The sequence below is a fragment of the Pseudorasbora parva genome, chromosome 4 (assembly GCF_024679245.1).
Source record: "Pseudorasbora parva isolate DD20220531a chromosome 4, ASM2467924v1, whole genome shotgun sequence".
Taxonomy (NCBI): Eukaryota; Metazoa; Chordata; class Actinopteri; order Cypriniformes; family Gobionidae; genus Pseudorasbora; species Pseudorasbora parva.
Window position 1 is genome coordinate 16,364,447 of NC_090175.1, and position 22,165 is coordinate 16,386,611.

At 37.0% G+C, this 22,165-nt stretch overlaps 1 protein-coding gene across 1 annotated transcript; it reads right to left on the reverse strand.

The window, feature by feature from the left end:
- Nucleotides 1-1,294: 1,294 nt before the first annotated feature.
- eif5b (eukaryotic translation initiation factor 5B) lies at nt 1,295-21,736 on the reverse strand. Its single transcript, XM_067441072.1, has 24 exons — nt 21,603-21,736; nt 19,198-19,320; nt 18,606-18,684; nt 16,686-17,337; nt 15,082-15,293; nt 14,854-15,004; nt 14,675-14,767; nt 14,495-14,587; nt 13,630-13,698; nt 13,206-13,522; nt 13,016-13,123; nt 12,826-12,936; nt 10,431-10,498; nt 9,392-9,533; nt 9,183-9,314; nt 8,797-8,979; nt 6,918-7,079; nt 6,685-6,816; nt 6,407-6,538; nt 3,829-3,905; nt 3,591-3,755; nt 2,954-3,092; nt 2,634-2,795; nt 1,295-2,271 (listed from the first exon to the last, which is right to left on the reverse strand). Exons 1-24 carry the CDS (start codon nt 21,635-21,637, stop codon nt 2,164-2,166), a joined length of 3,645 nt encoding a protein of 1,214 aa, XP_067297173.1. The 5' UTR covers nt 21,638-21,736; the 3' UTR covers nt 1,295-2,163.
- Nucleotides 21,737-22,165: the final 429 nt, after the last annotated feature.

Genomic DNA, 22,165 nt, shown 5'->3' on the forward strand with positions numbered 1-22,165 from the left:
ACCAAAATCAACAACCTACAATTGTTTTCTGCCACATGACACCCAGTTCGTGCAGTTTGGGTCACTGAACACATGAAAGACTTCAGAAAAACACACACTGACACATTAGGCTTTTGGGACACTTGTATATGAAAGACTATGCACTATATTGCATATGAAATATTTTTACCATCATACGTCCACAGGTGGAGAAAAACAGAAACTATTAACACAATCTTGAGCAGAAGTCAACTTGTATTGTCTACAGATCATGTGCTACCATAAAAGTCAGCACTTTGTTTAAAAAAGACGAATCAATGTGTCTAAATTTATTCAAAAAAGGCGCTTATGCCAAATAATTCCATTGAAATCCAAATGTACATAGCGCCCCCTGCCGGATTCCCACACCTCATGCATCGCACCGCTTTTTTTGTTATTCAATTACACGACAGTCGACAACTTTTAAAAACCCATCTCTGAATATGAGAAACTTCTACATTTAAGATATTTTTTTTATTACATTTTTATGACAACTAAGCTCATATTCTCATTAATGTAATTTAGCAGAATATATATATATATATATATATATATATATATATATATATATATATATATATATATTTTTAGCCAAAGAGGGACATACCCATAAATTTAAGCTTCGCTTTCGCGTTTTAACACTCGATGGCACCGTGTCGAATGTGAAGAGGGGGATTGCCATGTTAATCTTGGACTAAATCGGCCACCGTAGGAGTTAAACGAAATCAGAATTGAGAGGAACAGAAACTATTATTCACTGGATGGTCATATACCTTTTCACCGCTAGATGGGGGAAAATATCAGTGTAGCTTTAATATCAGTCATAATGTTATGCCTGATCAGTGTGTTGTATGTGTATATATATATAATAGAGAGAGATCTTTCCCAGAGCTGTATCTGTCTCTGTGTGTGTAAAATATAAAATACTTGTGTGTGTAAAATATCAAATATTTGTATATCAAATATACAAAATAATCAAATCCTTATTATGTACTGTAATTGACTGAAATTAATCCTGCATTTTAATTATTAAAATCATTATAAATTAAATGGCCTACAACAAACACTATGTTGATGTATACTTACATTTTTAGCTTATTGCTTACACATTACAGCTTATTACATTTTGGTGCAAAAATAATGTCCAATCTTTGTTGTCCTCAGAAAAGGGATTCTTTTTTTTCCTTTAAGCAAACTATAATTTCCATTATATTCCATATTCTAAGCATCATCTGTGCATTCATTATCACCAAAAGCAAAACAAGTAGACATCACAGTCTATAAATAGGCCATCTCTTTATTGTTGTTGATATTCACATATCAATCTCTGAAATTACATATTCAAAATGATTAAGGGAAAAGCCTTCCAAGTTCACACCCACGAGAGGGAGGAGGAGAGTCAGTCTCTGGCTGGAGGAGGATCGTTTTAAAAAGGACCATTTAAGAACTGTACTACCAAAATTAAAGGGAAAGGCAGGGCAAAATGAAAATACTGATAAGGTAGCTGTTTTTTAATATATCTAAAATCCTGGTGAAATCTCCAGCAGTCGTTTTAGGAAAACCACACCGTCTTCAATGTATACCCTTCAATTTAAACCTCAGCGTTAATCTAAGGTCAGACCTCAGGCCCAAATCAGCAGCTCAAGTTTAATCCAGCCATACAGTGAACGTTGAGATGGTGAAATCCATGAAATGAAAAATAAACTGGATTGATCAGAGAGAACAGGCACATTTGGAATAATTGTAAAGGTCATCTAACATTTTCTAACATTTGTCACTGTTTAAAACAGTGGTAATAGTTTCAGTTTCTCACAGAAAAACATTTTTTTCCTTGCTTTTTTTCCACTTTTCTTTTTTTAATCTTTTTTTTTTGGTCTCCAACACTCCCCACCACCCAAAAAGAGCTGGAGAGGAAAAAGGGAAAGGTGTGAGTTCTCCCATGCACACACACACACGAGGAACTAATCCTCGATACGGGACTGTGCGAGGCTGTGTCTGAGTACGAATGTCCTTAAATGTATGAGCAACACTGATGACTCCATAATCACGTGTGACCTTTAGGAGTGTACAACATGTAGCGTTTGTATGTGTGCACGGGGGTCGTTTGAGATCGAGAATCAGTCAGTCAGTCAGTCGTTGGTGTGTTCAGATGATTTCAAAGGTTTTCTTCAGTTCCATGATTAACTGCCAGTCTGATTTCTGCATCTCATCTCTGAACCAGTTCTTCAGAGTGTCGATTGACTGACGGGTAATCTACAAGAGATAAAGGGGAAAAAAATTAGGATGGTGAATTCATCTTTGCAGCCAATGCTGACTCGGAAAGCACTAATTAATAAACAATTAAAGTGTCTCCTTAATATTTTTTCCGACACATTGATAATCATAACGTTTGCCAGGGCTTTACAGAAAGCTTTATGTGTACGCTTGAGCGCATATATTCCAGCCCCAGTATATATTTAATGAATTCAATTATATAAACGTGATTACTCAACTAATGGCTTAAAATGAACAACAACTGTTTGACTAGAAAAATCTTTAGCCGGGGGCAGTCCTAATTGTCTTGGCATCATGTGAGTTCCAGTGTTTTTATTTCAGGATGTAGGGAGAGAGCATACCTTGCTAACAATGATGTCTACAGCCTCAAAGTGTCGGCCGTACATCTTGGGTGATTCTCCGGGAATTGGCTCTATTTTCACACAGATCTCCTGTCCTTTCTTAGCGCTGTCTACAGATTTGTGATTTATTTCAATGCCGGTCACAATGCCAATGTCTACAAACTGAGAAAGAGAGAAAAATTCATGCAAACAAAAGCACTACAAATGTGACTTTCCCATAAAATTAACTGGAAAATGTAAATATTGAACGTAGAGGAAAGCAGTTTCTCTGCTGCTTTTATTAATGAGCATATAATGTGCACACTGTCTAAATTTCTCACCCCTTTGCTGGGCACACACACCGGAGTGCCTGTTCTCAGAACGCCAGCGTCCACTATGACGCCCATGACAATGGGATCTCTGGAGTTGAAGATGAACTGGGGCAATATTCGCAGCTTACAGGGGAACACGGCTAGTTGTCTGAAAAAGAGAGAAACTTTCAATTATTCAGACTGAAAAGATTCAGGAAAAATTCTGTTTTTCAAAGTAACAATTGTAACCACAGCCTTATCTTGGCTTAAATGTGAATTGAAAATGTTTTGGTCTAGAGGAGTTAAATGTTAAACCTTACACTACTATGAGCTATTTTTTTTCCTCTTTTTTTTCTTTTTTTTTTTTTAAAAAGCATAATGTTTTTTGGGAAACTGTGATACATTTTTTTAAAAGAATTCCTGGTTTTATTCCACAAGGAATTTTTGAAAAAGGTTTCAACAAAAATATTGTGCAGTAAACTGCATTTACTTGAAATATAAATATTTGGTAACATTATAAAAGTCTTCGATGTCACTATTGATTTAATCAATTTAATGCATTCTTGCTGAATAAAAGTATACATTTTTATTATTAACTAAAAAAGTATTTACTTTTGAACTGTTAAAGAGAACAAAAGTGTGAGGATGAGGACAGTAGATAACGCACTTGAACTCATCCTGTTTCTGTTTCTTGTAGTCTTCTCTGTATTTGGTGAAGGCGTCAAACAGATGGTAGATGATCTCGGCGCTGAAAATGCGCACGCCGAGACTGTCAGCCATCTCCTGAGAATCTCGCTCTATCTTCACATCAAACGCCAGGATCACTGCATACCTACAGGAAGAAAGATATGATTAGCATGATATAATCTCACAATAGGAGATAATGTATTACTCAGAATACATACTGTGGATCATGCTCCAACATAGTGGAAGCTTTCATGACGTCTTTCTTGTGGACAGGACCAATGTTGATGCCAGCATACTGATGGACAGAGAGAGAATCTAAGTTGTGATGCAATCAACTGAAACACTACAGCTCGATTACCCTGCAACAAGCTCAACGGAGAAAACAAATACAATTAGGGCTGTCACTTAAATGTTTTAGTAATCGGTCAATATTTTGACAGTTAATCTGATTTAATCTCAGTTAATCTCAATTATCAGATCTTTTTTTGTGCTAATACAAATAATCTTAAACAAACAAAAGTCTTTAAAATGACTTGTGCAAGTTCTCCCACTTAAAAAGAAGAGAGAGGGCTGTAATTTTCATCATAGGTACACTTCAACTTTGAGGGACAGAATGAGGGGACAAAATCCAGAAAATCACATTGTTTTGCAAATTATGGTGGAAAATAAGTATTAAAGTAGGGAATAGTGAATGAGGGTTTAGGGGGCAGTTTGGATTCATTGAATTTATGACATCATATTATATATGAATATTTATGATATACAGTCTTGTTCAAAATAATAGCAGTACAATGTGACTAACCAGAATAATCAAGGTTTTTAGTATATTTTTTATTGCTACGTGGCAAACAAGTTACCAGTAGGTTCAGTATATTGTCAGAAAACAAATGAGACCCAGCATTCATGATATGCACGCTCTTAAGGCTGTCCAATTGGGCAATTAGTTGAAAGGGGTGTGTTCAAAAAAATAGCAGTGTCTACCTTTGACTGTACAAACTCAAAACTATTTTGTACAAACATTTTTTTTTTTTTCCTGGGATTTAGCAATCCTGTGAATCACTAAACTAATATTTAGTTGTAGGACCACAGTTTTTTAAAACTGCTTGACATCTGTGTGGCATGGAGTCAACCAACTTGTGGCACCTCTCAGCTGTTATTCCACTCCATGATTCTTTAACAACATTCCACAATTCATTCGCATTTCTTGGTTTTGCTTCAGAAACAGCATTTTTGATATCACCCCACAAGTTCTCAATTGGATTAAGGTCTGGAGATTGGGCTGGCCACTCCATAACATTAATTTTGTTGGTTTGGAACCAAGACTTTGCCCGTTTACTAGTGTGTTTTGGGTCATTGTCTTGTTGAAACAACCATTTCAAGGGCATGTCCTCTTCAGCATAGGGCAACATGACCTCTTCAAGTATTTTAACATATGCAAACTGATCCATGATCCCTGGTATGCGATAAATAGGCCCAACACCATAGTAGGAGAAACATGCCCATATCATGATGCTTGCACCTCCATGCTTCACTGTCTTCACTGTGTACTGTGGCTTGAATTCAGAGTTTGGGGGTCGTCTCACAAACTGCATGTGGCCCTTGGACCCAAAAAGAACAATTTTACTCTCATCAGTCCACAAAATGTTCCTCCATTTCTCTTTAGGCCAGTTGATGTGTTCTTTGGCAAATTGTAACCTCTTCTACACATGCCTTTTTTTTAACAGAGGGACTTTGCGGGGGATTCTTGAAAATAGATTAGCTTCATACAGACGTCTTCTAACTGTCACAGTACTTACAGGTAACTCCAGACTGTCTTTGATCATCCTGGAGGTGATCATTGGCTGAGCCTTTGCCATTCTGGTTATTCTTCTATCCATTTTGATGGTTGTCTTCCGTTTTCTTCCATGTCTCTCTGGTTTTGCTCTCCATTTTAAGGCATTGGAGATCATTTTAGCTGAACAGCCTATCATTTTTTGCACCTCTTTATAGGTTTTCCCCTCTCTAATCAACTTTTTAATCAAAGTACGCTGTTCTTCTGAACAATGTCTTGAACGACCCATTTTCCTCAGCTTTCAAATGCATGTTAAACAAGTGTTGGCTTCATCCTTAAATAGGGGCCACCTGATTCACATCTGTTTCTTCACAAAATTGATGACCTCAGTGATTGAATGCCACACTGCTATTTTTTTGAACACACCCCTTTCAACTAATTCAACTAATTGCCCAATTGGACAGCCTTAAGAGCGTGCATATCATGAATGCTGGGTCTCATTTGTTTTCTGAGAATCTACTGAACCTACTGGTAACTTGTTTGCCACGTAGCAATAAAAAATATACTAAAAACCTTGATTATTCTGGTTAGTCACATTGTACTGCTATTATTTTGAACAAGACTGTATATTACACTTCATATATAATAATACAATCTTTGAACTTTAAACAAAATCAAAACGACTACTTTAACCAATATTTGCACACTATGTATTGCTCTTTAGAGTAAGATGGTACCATCAAACTCGGTTTGTAAACAGGAATCTTTCATGTGCTTCACGTAAGGAGGGCTATTTGTGCGTCAGAGCGGCTGCCAATTTTGGGTGCCCTAAATCACTCACTCTGCCATGACTGACAGGATGTTGCCTTAAAAGGCAACAGTTTATGTAGGTAGCTTGCTTGGTTTTGAAAAAGCTTGGATGACAACATACAGTACAAAACCATAATAAATCCAAGCAAGTTCTTCAATAACTGATTAATAAAAAAAAGGCTTTATGAGAGAGTGTAGGGGGTTTGAAGGCTTACAGGCACTTTAGATGTACGCAAGTACTCCAGTAGAGCCTCCAGAGAGCCGAGCGTAGAGGCCTGCACATACACGCCCTTCTCCTCCAGCTTTATGGCGTTCAGGGTCTGTTTCAGCTCCCGGATCAACTCGTCCTACAAACAGCGAACATCAGGATGCAGGAAACCTCACCAGTGCAGCAATAAGCTAAACAGTTCATTCTGACTTGATTCATGTATGGGTGAGCAAAGAAAGAAAAGTATAGTGTTCTTAAGGAGACTTTGTAAAGGTACATAGTTACCCTCAGCACTGGAATCTCATCCTCTTTATGAGCTACGAGGAGGGGCAGACCTGCCAGAGTCTTCTCCAGATCTTTTCCCAGGATCTTCACTCCCTGAGCCGTGGACACTTCTTTATGCTTCTCATACTGATTCTGTACACAGAGAGAAGAAAAATATAGCATGTGAGATCAGCTCAGAGGTCTATTGCAACATAACGGATATGGTAAATGAAATATAGAATTGTGCATGAGACCTTCACTCTGAGCTCTTTCAGGGGTGGAGGAAGGAGCAACCCTCTGATCTGAGTGACGATTGGTCCATCCACACCAGGGACAATAATGGTCTCACCCTCCCGCAGACAACCATTGATCAGGATCACATCTATCGTCGTACCCATGCCAGGCAGAGCTTTTACCTGAGGTATAGGAAATGGGCCGCATAGGTTATATTAAAGCTTGGATCCATGGCAAAAAAAAAGCAGGTTTTACAAACCATTTTGATTGAACATACATGACAGAAATGAACTTTTTTTACCTTTAAATATATATATAAATAAATCATTGTCAATTATTGCTCTTGATATTGTAATAATGATTATTAATTGATTAAAAACTATTACAGCTATACACAACTGTGTACTGTACAGCTCTGAAAAAAATTAAGAGACCACTGCAATTTTTTTCTTAAATCAGCATCTCTACGAGTATGGAAGCCATTCCATTCCAATGTCTGTTGAATTCCAACACAGGCATACCTCATTCTGCTGAATGAGGTGCTGATTAGGTGATCACCTGAGCCTAATCTTATAAATAAGGAAAAGTATTAAAAAAAACACTTCTGTGGTCATCACTATCCTCTTGCAGTAGGGACCAGCTGGATGGCAAAAGACAGTGCTAGTAGTACCTCAAAAGTCACTGGAATTAAAAAAGAACTATTGACCATGCCAAAAAAGTTTAAAAGGAAAGCTTTGAGTGAGGAAAAGAAGGGTTCAATTCTGGCTTTGCTGGCAGAGGGATACAGTAAGCGTCGGGTTGCTTCCATCCAATCAAAATTTCAAAGACGGCAGTTCATAAGAACAAGGTCAAGCAGCAGACATTGGGGACAACCGGCAGAGGGCGAAAACGACTCTCCACTGACCGGAATGACCGCCAACTCATTCGAATGTCACTCAACAACCGTAGGATGACATCAAGTGCCCAGCAAAAAGAATGGCAAAAGGCAGCTGGGATGAAGTGCATGGCAAGGACGGTTCGAAACTAGTCGAAAAGTCGTGCAAAGCTAGAAAAAAGCCCTTCATCAATAAGAAGCAAAGAAGAGCCAGGCTGAGATCATAAGGATAGGACTGTAGAGGACTGGAGTAAGGTCATCTTCTCTGATGAGTCCAATTTTCAGCTTTGTCCAACAACAGCTCGTCTAATGGTTAGACGGAGGCCTGGAGAGTGTCTTGCACCCACCAGATCAATACCCTGTCATGGCCAGCCCAATCTCCAGACCTGAACCCCATTGAAAACCTCTGGGACGTGATCAAGAGGAAGACGGTTGGTCACAAGCCATCAAACAAATCCGAGCCGTGTGAATTTTTGCACCAGGAGTGGCATAAAGTCACCCACATCAATGTGAAAGACTGGTGGAGAGCATTCCAAGACGCATAAAAGCTGTGATTCAAAATCAGGGTTATTCCACCAAACATAGATTTCTGAACTCCTCCTAAGTTAAAACATTAGTGTTGTTTAAAAATGAATATGAACTTGTTTTCTTTCCATTATTCGAGGTCTGACAACACTGCATCTTTTTTGTCATTTTGGCAAATAAATGCTCTAAATTATAATATTTTTATTTGGAATTTGGTAAAAATGTTGTCAGTAGTTTATAGAATAAAACTAAATGTTAATTTTACCCAAACACATACCTATAAATAGTAAAACCAGAGAAACTGATAATTTTGCAGTGGTCTCAATTTTTCCCACCGCTGTATATGATGAAAGAATTCACAAATAGAATGCAGTCAGTAAGGGCTCCCAACAAACCAAACTCATTTTCAGCAGTGACTAATCTAAATCCCTCTGATTGGCCATTGCATTCATAAGCTAAATGTAATGTAATAACTCAAAGCTTTTCTTTTGACCTCTTACCTCCATAACCTGTGCCCGAAGCTCGTCACAGTGAGCCAGTCGGCGGGCCAGCATGCTTTGAGTGAGCTCTACCAGCAGGGCGATGAGGTTCCCCATCCCATCACCCGAGTGGGCTGAGGTGGGTACCAGGGACACAAACGTACGAGGGTCTTTGTTCTCGTAGAAAAGGGCGGCATTAAGACCCTGAAAATTGAAAGAAACACACAAGACAACACTTGAGTTAAGCTCAGTTGTGTGTGTGAGTGTGTGTGTGTGTGTGTGTGTGTGTGTGTGTGTGTGTGTGTGTGTGTGTGTGTGTGTGTGTGTGTGTAAAATAAAACAGTACTTGCAAACACCATTAAAGTGAAAAGTAAATGGGACTACACAAAAAGATAATGACAACAGACCTGCTGCGCGAACTCTACGATGACAGATTTAGCTCTCTCATCAAACTCATCCTTGGTGTTCTTCTTTTGTTTCTTTAGTGTGGCCACTACATCGGTGTCTGGACTCTTTTTCCAGTCATACAGACGGTCAATCTGAGAAAGAAACATTAGTAAATACAAATACTTGTTGTAATCATCAGTATCAGCATTCAGTAGTCACTATCTGGTACCTTGTTAAGTGCTACTATGAAGGGGCATTTCTTCTCTTTCAGCAGGTTGATGGACTCAAGCGTCTGTGGCTCTAAACCGTGCATGATATCCACCACCAGGATGGCGATGTCACACAGAGAACTACCCCTGTTCCTCAGATTACTGAAGGGTGGAGGAGAGAGCCATTAAATGCACAAATACAATACAAATAGATTTCAAAAAGTTTAGTGGTTGACTGGTATGGATTTTGTACAAGTTCTACACATTATACAAATGTAATGACAGCAAGTTCATTTTTATAATAATTTTAATATTAAAATAAATACATGATATTGTTAAATACACACACACACAAAACCAGTCAAAGATTGGGATTGGCAGTTTTTTTTTTAATTCTCTATTCACCAAGGTTGCACTTATTAATCTGAGCAAAAATAGAGTAAACTATTGACGTACCAACTGTGATCTTTTGACTTGACTACCCTGCTTCTATTTTACATATCAGTGATATGTGTCTTTGATTTGGTATCCAGTTATTTATACTGTACTGTTGTGTTGGTGTCCAGCTATTTATACCACTTTTTGGACCTCATGTTTGTTGAAGTGTATGCCTTATCAGAAAACGAATATAACGGATACATAAAAAAATCCAGTGAAACTACTTATTACAATGCATTTCTATTTGAATATATTATAAAATGCACTAAAACATTTTCTGATTCAAAGCTGAATTTTCAGTCTCCAAGTCTTCAGTGTTACATGATCATTCAGAAATCATTCTAATATGATGATCTGCTGCTCAAGAAACCTTTACTATTATTATCAGTGTTGAAATCCGTTTGTGGAAACCATGATTTTGCATGTTTTAAAGAACAGAACTTTCAAAACAAACATCATTTATTTGAAATAGAAACATTATAGATCTCTATACTGTCAATATACTATCAATTTAATAAATCCTTGTTTAATAAAAGTATTAATTAATGGTAGTATATATAATCTGTCTATCATTTTTATATGGCACACAAACACACAAAACAAAAACATTATAGTGTGTACCTGAAAGACTCGTGTCCAGGTGTGTCAATAATGAGCATGCCAGGAATCTTCACATTCTCCTTCTCAAACTGATACAAACATACAAACACCAGGGTTCATACACATTTTCACCAATACATTTCCATGACTTTTGAGGTTATGACCTAATGTTCCATGAAAGTCTATGTATACATGTAAAATAAGAACAAAAATTAGGAATGCACAATTAATCAAATTTGTAATCACAATTACGAATGCCACGAAAAACACTTACATTATTTTGCATGCTTAAGAGGTGTGTTTAGAGCATTTTTACTCTCTGAGAGGAAAATCACGACTACTTCAGAGTAGGAACTACCAGTAACGAATGTTTACGCTGACTGGTAGAATGTACGCGAAATAGCTAGTGAGCGACCAATATAGATTTTTTTTTATAACAGATACCTATTATTTGATATATAACTGAGCTTTTTAAACACTGTAATTTTTGCAGTTTCACTTCCTTACATACAGAACAAAAGACATTTACATCAATAAATAGTTATTGTTTATCTTTTTTTTTTTTATTTAGTGCAAAGTCTTTTTAACATTAATGCTGTTTCACCATATTAACAAAGGGCAAAATACATTTATAAAGTCTTATGTTTTCAAATGAAGAACATAAATAAAAGAGTTGATATCAACTCCCCATAACTATGAGCTTGAAATGTGAGTATTGGTATCGGTATCAAGGTATTTTAGTCGTATCGAAGTCTTAATTTTGGTATCGTGACAACACTATCTAGTTCGGCATCAAAATTAATGTTTGTGTCAGCATGCTATGAAATGCTGATGACAGAGCGCTGTTTTCATCTCTGCGTTTAATTTACACGTCTCGCGGAGATAAGCCTAATAATTCATTCTCACGGAAATGTAATTAATTAGATGTTTATTATATAAATGTTATATAGCAGACATTAATATGATTTAAAGCTACACTGTGTAACTTTTTTAGTTTATTCTTAGCTAAAAACACTTAGTTCTTTCAAACATATATGTGCTCATTAATGTATATTTACTTCTTTCAAGTAATAAAGTATTCTCGTAAGTTTATAATATGCCACTGAAAATACATACGGGTGAGGGGTTCGAATGCCGGTCGCCATGTTGCCCCTCCATCTTGAAAGTACATTAGCCAAAGAGGGACATACACATAAATTAAAGTTTCGCCTTTCGCGTTTTAACACTCAATGGCGAATGTGAAGAGGGGAAGTGCCATGTTAATCTTGGACTAAATCGGCCACCGTAGGAGTTAAAACGAAATCAGAATTGAGAGGAACAGAAACTATTATTCACTGGATGGTCATATACCTTTACACCGCTAGATGGGGGAAAATATCACACAGTGTAGCTTTAAGGAGTTCATCGGTCTTTACATACAATGACTAGCTTATATGCTGGAGCAACAACTCGGTGAGAGAACGGCTAAACGTGACTGAGCATAAACACACAAAGAGAAATACGTTTGACGCTTTTATTTCCAACATGCACTCATTCATGGCTTTTTTTATTTAATTCATGTGAAGTTACGTCTGTATTGTGACATGACGGATTACCTGACTGGCTCTGTCAGGGAGTTCGTCTCTACTTAGCGCAAAGTTGAAACTAAATAACTACATAATATCATCTCATAACATCTAATTTGTGCATATCTTAATTGTCCATTACTTTTATGTTAAACAAAGTTTATTAATTAAGGGATGCAGGTTATTTTACCTTTGAACACCGTTGGAAAATCCCTAGGGGAATGTTTAGATCTCGCTGAACCACTCTTGATTCCTAGTTCCTACAACTAAGTTCCTAGAACTACCCGGTGTGAAAGCTGCTGTAATTGGATGCATATTTGTACATTTATTTAAAGAAGAAACCAAACCAGTGTATGTGTGACATTTGAGGATTACAGAAAAGCAATACGAGTTTTTCAAGAAGAGTGTTTTCAGCTTTTTTGTTTTTATTTTTATATAAAAATATGGCATGCATTCGCTTCAGACAAAGGTATAAGCTATTGAAAACATTATTCAATGTAAACTGTGATAATCATATTTAATAATCACAATTACAATTTCAAGGGAATAATCGACAATTATGATTTGTAATTAGAACTGTGCAGCCCTAATAATTTGTTACAATTTATCATAGCATATCTGAACTAACTAACTGAACTGATGTTACTTCCACGCAGAGAACATAACATGACTGCACGAATGCCAAGTTGTTGTTGTTTTTTTTACTTTAGATGAATTATGGGAGGAATTTATTTATTCAATTTGACACCTGCAAGCTTTTTACATGGCAGATTTATCCGTCTACGCTTTGGTTGAGTGCACAGAACTGTCCCTGAGAGAAGAGAGAAGGTGCGTTACAGAAAGATACTCACATTTTTCACCATCTTGGTTTGTTCTATTATGGTTTCCAGAGGCACATTTGTGGCTCCGATCTGCTGTGTGATACCCCCAGCCTCACCATCCTGAACATTTGTGTGTCTCAACTAATGGAGAGAGAAAAAAACTATATGAAACAAAAGCCACACAGTTGCTGAAGTCCACCTCAGTCACCTTGAAATGTACCTTATCAAGGATTTTGGTCTTCCCTGTGTCCACATGGCCCAGTACACAAACCACAGGAGATCGGAGCTGGTCCAAATTAATGTTCTTCAGGTTTTCCTGCCTTCGTTTCTGCACACAAAGGACAACATGATTTATTCCACTCCGCTGAGTAATATGTGCGTATATCTGTACACATTCTGGGTAAATGTACCTCTATGCGCCTCTTGGCCTTGTCGTAAAGTCTCTCCTCCTTGCTTCGATCATCATCCGAATCGCTCTCGCTGCTCGACTCTGAGCTTGGCTCTTTTCCTGCTTTGTTTGTGGTCGTCTTGTTGCTGCTGACTTTGTGGTCCTCCTCATCCTCACTCTCATCCTCTCCTTCAGCCTCTTCCTCTTCTTCCTCCTCTTCATCATCGTCATCCTCATCTTCTTCATCCTCCTCTTCCTCACTGCCGTCCTCCTGGTCTTCAGCTGGTTTGTGTGTAGCTTTAGTGGTTTCCTTCACCTCGATGTGAACCTTCTTCATCTCTGAGTGCACAAATGTTAAATTAATCAGCGCCTGTGTCAAACCACCACTCAATGACTTCAATGATTTAAAAGACATGCATCTGTGGGACAGGTTGCTTTAACCCCACCTTTCTCCTCATCGCTGGCCATGGCCTCCCAGTCGTCCAGATCAGCAGCCTCCGGCTTTGGCTCCCTAACTGTAACAATAACAACTACAATTTTAAGACGACATCATACTTCCTTACAGACAATTTTAATGTATAGCATGCAGTCACAGAACATGGCAAATTGAAGATTAATAACTCAAAGGTCGGGCTGTAAAATGAATCAAATTCAAATTGCGATATGGAATAGAGTCAGTAATTATTAAACGACTAAAAGGAGTATCAGCATGTCAAATACTTACAGAAACACAAAAGGTCTTCATGACACAATGCCAAAATAAAAGTCTGGTTAACTTAAAATTGCGATAGAAATATATTACTCTTATATCCTAAAATTAAATTCTGAAAATAATAGAAGTAAGTAGTAAGAAGTAAAAAGTAGTAAGTAAGAAGTAGTAAAAAGAAAAAAGAAATAAGTAGCAAGAAGTAAGAAGTAGAAAGTAGTAAAAAGAAGAAAGTAGTAGTAAGAAGTAGTAAGATGTAAGTAGATAGTAAGTAGTAGGTAAGATGTAAGAAGAAAGTAGTTAGTAGTAAGAAGAAAAAATAACTTTTTTAGATTTTAGATGATTACTATTTGAATTTATACAGTAACGTTTTGTTGTGCAGCAATTTGACAAATGAAAATGCTAATTTATTGTGATTTTTTTATATTTAGATAATTGGTGAGACATGCTATTTACTGACTAAAACGTAAATAAACCATTAAAATGAAAAATTAAGAAAACACTGAATTTAGGGGAAATAAACAGATTTCATAGGACCCTAAATTTGAGAAATACTTTTTTTTATCCGAGTAAATCTAGCAGAGCTTGCTGTGATTGGTCCTTACCTGGCTCTGCTTCAGGCTTGTCTACTTTCACCTCTTTTGCTTTTGTGATCGGCTGAGGTGTCTCTGATGTAGGTGATGTCACTTCCGAAGTTTCTAATATAAGCACAAAAAAAATTGTTAGGACATTATAACCATCTTTGATTACTGCAAAGAGCAAGTCAGGATCAATCGGGATCTAACCTTCAGGAGTTTGTGCTGTTGGCTTCTTTTTTCTCTTGTCAGAGTAAACAGGCTTCTTCTTTGGCATTGCATCTTTGGATGGCACTTCAACACCTGAAAGAAAACCAACGACACCACCAGGTCAAAAAACAGCTATCATCATAACTTTATCATAAGCACATCATCAGACATATTCTCACCCTGAGCCTGCAGTGCTCGCAGTGTCGCTTCTGCCCTGGCTCGAGCCTCTTTCTGGGCCTTAGTAAGGAGTTTTCCCTCCCTCTTTAGTCTTTCTTTTCTCTCCTTATCCTTTTGCTTCTTTTTCTCCTTCCTCTCAGCCTCTAGACGCTCCTGTGGATGAAGGTTTCAGAGATGAAGGAGTCATAAACATTTTTGACACCCTGATCTTGAAGTTTCTTTCCACTGACCTGCTCAAGTCTCTGAGCCTCCAGCTCCTCCAGCCTCCTCAGTCTCTCCTCCTCGTCTCTTTTGGCTCGTTCCTCCTCTTCCTTCATTTTGGCGAGGGCCTCCTGCATGGCTTTCACTGTCGCTTTGCTGGGACCCTTTTTCTTGTCTTTCTCTTCCTTCTCACTTTTCTTCTTCTTCTTGTCCTTTTTCTTTTTATCCCCCTCAGCCTCCTCTGTAGAAAAGCGCATAAGAATGAAAATTAGTTGGAGAATAAAGAAACAGTGATCATGTAGGCTTGAAGTAACTCAGACAAGCATCTTGGATATCAACAAGTGTGGCTCAGATGTTATCAACTAATTTATTGTCTTAACAAAACTTAGGACATGGTTATATATGGATATTCACAATTATGATGCCTTTTAGTTACACTTTAAGGTGTTTGTTTAATATAAAGTGCATTATAAATAAAATTTATTATTATTATTATTATTATTATATACTTACTATAGGGTTCAGGTAGGGTTTGGGGGTTCGGTTGAGGGTTAGTTGCATGTAATTATGCATAATTTACTGTTATTACTATGGTAATTACATATAACATGTAACAAGGACACTGTAAATTAAAATGGAACCCAAGTTTCCTATGGAGTGTGTTTGACTCATCTCATGACTTTAAAGGGATAGTTCACCCAAAACTGAAAAATTTGTATTTATCTGCTTACCCCCAGGGCATCCAAGATGTAGGTGTGTTTGTTTCTTCAGTGTTCTACACACCTACATCTTGGATGCCCTGGGGGTAAGCAGATAAATATACATTTTTCATTTTTGGGTAAACTATCCCTTTATTAGTGTTTGATTAAACTTCAGTAGCGGAAATGGCTATATACTACAGATCAATAGTTTGGATTGAGTAGGTTTTTTTAAAACAAATGAATCCTTCTATTCAGCAAGGGCACATTAAATTCATCAAAACTAAAGAAAATAAGCAGCATTAATGCTTTTCAACATTGATAAGATGTTTCTTGAGCACCAAATTGATACAAATTTATACAATTTTAAGTTTCTTGAGCACCAAATTGATAAAATTGGCACAAAAAAAGCAGCATTAATGCTTTTCAACATTGCTAAGATGTTTCCTGAGCACCGAATCAGCATATTTGAATGATGATAAAATATATTCAAATAGAATATCAATTAATAATAAATTGAATATCAATTTAAATTTTTCAATTCCAATTTTTTCGGCAATATTTCTGTATTTTTGTAATAACCTAGTGGTAATAGTATTTCACAATATTACAGCCTTCGGGTGCAAAAGAGACTTCTTTCAAAAACCGTACATTAATTTATCACAATAAATTAATAAATGTTAAAAAGTAATACAAAAATACAAAACAAATATGATCATTATCAATACTTGCCATGAAGGGGTTGAATCATTTTGAGACTGCAGAAGTCATTAAAAGCTATTTCGATTACTGAGTTGTTCATTGCGAACAGCTGAAAATCTTAACATTTTGCCAATAAATCAGATTTGCAATGGGAGTTTAATAATTTTGATTGCAACTATACAGAGACATATAGAGAAACACTCCAGTGAACAATGTATTATGGAAAATCTGACCTTCTCCCTGGACATCAGCTCCATCCTGCTCCACTGAAGCCGCGCTCTCTAATTTCTGGCTCTCTGTTGAAGGTGTGGTGTCCGTTTTCCCTCCATCCTTCTTTGAGACCTCTTCCTCTTTCTCTCTCTTAGCCCTCAGCTTGGCCCTCTCCTCCTCTTTCTTCTTCTTGTCCCTCTCTTTTTTCTCTGCTTTCTTCTGCGCAGCCGTCTTCATCTTGAAGGCCGGGTCTTCTCTTTCGTCTTCCTGGCTGTCTGGTTTGTCTTTGCCTTTACCTTTCTTCTTCTTGCGTGTGGTTTGAGAATCGTCATCCGATTCGTCATTGTCGGCCGCTCCTCCAGCCTTCTTTGCACCACCAACTTCATCGTCCTCTTCCGAGTCAGATGCGCCCTTACGCTCGCCTTTCTTTTTAGCCTTGGGTTTCTGCCGTGACTGCGAGCCCTCGTCCTCAGAGTCTGAAGCAGGACCTGCAGGAGCGGGAGCCGCCACCGGTTTGGTGTCTTTCGCCCTGTGCTCGTTCTCCATGTTGTTCTGACCTTGATCTTCATCACCTTCCTCATCCTCCAGATTCACCTTCTTACCCTTCTTGGCCTTCTTCTTGTCTGCTTTTGTCAGGGTGGGCTCAGGTTCAGCGTCCTCTACTGAATCGGATGTCTAAGAGGGAAACACACGAAGGAATTACTTTTAATGGCACGACTCAACTTATAGAATCTGCATTATTAGAAGTGGGAGGAAAAAAATAAACCTGTGTTGAACATGTGCTTATCAGTTTGTGTTAGGAGAGTAACGATACACTCAAGTCATGATACAATACAAATCGCAATACTGAACTCATATGATGCTATCGTGATATTTTAAGGCAAAATGAAGAAGAGAGATTTATTATTTTTACTTTATTATTGTTAAAATAATATTAAAGGGTTAGTTCACCTAAAACAAAAAAAATGTGTCCCACCACATTCAGAGATATATGAAATAAATATTCTGGCTCTTCCAAGCATTATAATGAGAGTGAATGGTTCCATAGACACAGGGTTCGCATACGTTTTTTTTTTCCAAATATGGCCCTGTATGATGTTATAAAGAGCGAGAACAAGAGAACACCCATCAATGAGCTTATTTGGGGTTTCAGAAATCGTTTGCAGCGCTAAACAGGACTAGCTTTAGAAAGATTTTGTCATTTTGTTTTTAGAACATGAAATCAACAATGTCACTAAAGAAGTGTGTTTTTGGTTGTGAGAAAAAGATAACCTTGTTCAGCTTCCCAAAAAACATCTTTAAGGGAACTATTGATGCAGTTTGTTTTTTGATTGATTATTTTTACGATGCCTTCATGATATTTTGTGGATCTTTTAAGTTTTAAAGAAATTTAAAATGAAAATTCTGTCATCCTTTACTCACTCTAAGGTTGTTTCAAACCTGTATGAATTTCTTTCTTCAGCTGAACACAAGGGAAGATTTTTTTGTAGAATGTCAGTGCCATTGACTTCCATAGTTTTTTTTTTCTTTGGTTTCTTTTTTTTTCTTTACTAACATTCTTCAAAAAAATCTTCCCTTGTGTTCAGCTGCAGAAAGAAATTCATACAGGTTTGAAACAACCTTAGAGTGAGTAAAGGATGACAGAATTTTCATTTTAAAGTGAACTATCCCTTTAAATAGAGGGACCAAAATTTCAAAGGTATCATTAAAAAAAATTACTTAATTTAGTGTATCGAACCTGAACGAAGATCTTATAGCTTTAAAACGAAATGAGGGTGAGTACATGACAATTTACATTGTTGAGTGAATTAAACCATATAAATGCAGTAAGCTGAGCCATGGATAAAACTAACTCTACATTGCAAATCATATCTTTTTTTATTTTTTAAATTGCGATATCTTGATGATGTATATTTACACCCCTAGTTTGTGAAGCTAAATACCTTTGCTGTTTCTTTTTCTGGTTTTCCTGCTTGGTTTTCTAATGACAGGCGCTCCAGTTCTTTCTGGATTTCATCCTCACTGCAATAAAAAAGTAATCAGTAATTCCCAAACATTTACACCTCTGATTTTTTCATGTAAATTAATACCATTATTCATCATTTTATTCACATATTACATTTATCAGCAAAAGTAAATACATTTATAATGTTACAAAAGATTTATATATTAAATATATGCTGTTCTTTTTTATTCATCAATGAACTATTACGTATATTGTTTTATGAGCATCATAATCATCATATTAGAATGATTTCTGAAAGATCACTGAAGATTAGAGTAATGATGCTGAAATTTCAGCTGTACATCACAGGAATAAATTAAAATAATTAAAATAGAATACAGTTATTTTATTTTACATTGTAACATTATTACACAGTACTACTGGTTTACTGTATATTTAAACAAATACATGCAGCTTTGGTGGTGAGCATAAGAGAATATTTAAACAATATTAAATGAATCTTGACCAGAAGGTTATTTATATAGAAAGGAAAACTGTGTGAGTGTTGGAGGAAAGAGACAAAGACTTACTCATAGTCATCTTTTTTATTCGCTTTTTTTTTCTTGCTCTTTGATTTGTTCTGCTCCTTGCCTGCTCCTGCTCCTTCAATCTCTGCCGCAAGTGCGTCGATGTCAACCCCGTCGTCTTTGGCACTACGAAATTCAGAAAAAGATGAAGAATCAATTTAATTTGACTGAGGAACTTTAAAAAACATTTCCCCCCATATATATTAACTTTGAGATTAAACACACTTAACATTTACTGTTCACCTCTTCAAGGACTATAACTATAACTTTCTCCAATCACATGATTCTGCCTTTAATTTTTCTGTTCAAACTTAAAATGTCTCTACAAGAAAGATAAACTTGTCAAGTGATTGAACAGGTTCTTTAAATTGTGTAGAATTTAAGATTAAGATGCATTTAAATAAATGTTTTGAGAAAGCCAAAAGAAATGTACATAAAACTCAAAATATTTGATGAAATCAGGTTAACACACATGTATGATGCAATAAAACAATTAACCTCTGACTAAATGCAGACCACCAGAAATGATTAACTAGCAACCAGCCAGGAAAACTCACATCTGTCACCAGAGGAAAAAAAGGGTGTCCTATTCTGGCTGTATCACACTCACACACACACAAAAAAAACTATCATTATAAACCAGCGGTGTAAGACAAACTCATCAATCAGCATTAAACCAACAGTAAAGATGAATATTACACCCCAAAAAACACTCTGGATAATAAATTTAAAAAATTGGAAAAAATATATATATTTACAAAAACTGCATATTAAAAACCTAAACAAAGCACCTTACCTGACAAGTCAAACACAGCAATGAGGAAGAAGTGAACTTGTGCTGTATTTATAGTGGAGTCTAAAGCCCTCCTTGCATGCTTGTTGCATCAGAAAGGGAAAATCACCATTTACTGGCCTGTCATAACAGGGCAGAGCCCTCTCACGTATAAAAACCTGCAGCCCTCAGCAAACACAGAGCAGGTGATGAAAGACCAACTAATGGAAAGATGGACACATTTTTTCAATGGAGGAGAGAAATCCAAAAATGTGTTTTAGCAGACCACACTTTGACGCAATGCAAAGCCTTTTCAAAAGTCGGTAATAGTAAAGTAACAGGTAATCTTGTTTTTGATGCAACTGAAAGTCGAAAATTCATGGCTGGATCTCATGACATCTGAGATTATTGGAAAAGGGAATGACATAGCAACAAGCACAGAAGGGTTGGCACAGGTTAACACACTCATTAGGGCACTAATCAACTTAACCACCTCCAGCAAGGCCAGAAGAGCAAAAATCTGCTCAGCGTCAGACCCGGGTAAATTTAGCCATTCAAAAGACTATAAAAACGACTGTCCCACATTGAGCATTTAACCAAATAAACTAAAAACAAATCACAGCTTACAGCTTACAGAACAGAAGAAAATACATGTTTCATAAACTAAATGATTAGAGTCAAGACATAAATAAGTTCCAAGCTTATATATATAAACTAATAATACTAAACTATCACTCTATAAACTATTACTTAAATCAGATTATCCATGAAGTCATTCCAGGTTATTTTAGACCTGTAGTGACAATGTATTCAACCATTAATTATTACAATATTTATGAAACACATATGAACTTATAGAAAAATAAGGTTCAGATGTTGCAGCATGGATCACATTTTTTTATTTTTATTAACTGTTATCGGGTTTGTGCCAAATGTTGACACCCTCCAGATTTGTACCCCCAAGAGTCCCAGGTAGGTTTAGGATTGGGTGTGTGGGTGGGGTTAGGATTATAGCAAGGAACCATTTAGCAGGGAGGTAAAATAAGGTACAACACCGTTTCTACACGAACAAAGATCGATGGCATCCCATAGAAGAGCGTTTTACTGAAGACAATGCGGAACCGTCGGTCAGCACAATGGAAACGGATGATGTTGCACTGCCGGGCGAGGAATCAGATACTGCGTGTAATACATAGAGGACACTGTCCTTAAATACTAGCGTCTTCTTTGCTCGGACAGTGCCTGATATGACAGCAGATGTGAAGTGCATCTAATCTAAGACTCACAGCTTGAAGACCTCGACTCAGGGGGGCTGGCAAAACCTGCTCGTGTCTCATTTTAAAGCACCAAACGCGACAAATAAAAACCGCTTACAATAAATTACACAATCAGCATCGTGTCTACAAATGTATTAGTAAATGTCAGTGATCTCCTGATGATATTCCCGTAGTTAAGCGTTCAGTATGGTAAGGATCAAGACAGGCCTAGTAACAGCGGCACATGAACTCATGCCCATCAGAAGCTAGCCAGGTAGCTAACAGTGTGTCTTCTTAAACATTGCCCTGCTGTCAAAATTACAAACAGCACAGTACTTCACAGTAGTCCGTGTTAGGCACTCGCCCGTGTCCTAACTTACCCATCATCTCCCTTATTTTTCTGTTTCTTTCCCATTATGTGTGAATGACTGTAACCTCCTCGTTGCGGTGAAGTATAATCAGTGTTAGCGCGTCAAGTTGGTCGTGCTCGCGTCGCGCATGCGCACTTGGCAATGAGTAATCGCGCATGGCGGCCTCAGCGCAGACCTTTAGCACATCTGGATAGTCCATTCGGCTACATATAAAAATGATATGTGCGATGATTTTAATGAGATTTCGGGTTTTTTGATCCAAAAATAATAGCGTTATTTTGCTAGTTTTCAATCAAACCGCATAAAACACAAAAAAAGAAGAACATATTTAATAAATATAATTGTATGCCATCTACATGGCATACTAGTCTGCGCGTCAGGAACAGGCGAGCGCGACAGGAGCGCCGCACATGGCAAGGATGTTAGCAGATCAACTTTATGACAAAACATATTTAGATAATATATAAGTAAAATATCTATAAACAAATTCATATATAATTTTTAAAAAGATGGTGGGGTAAATATTTACACAAACATGATACACAAACATATTCAAATATTATTTATAATAT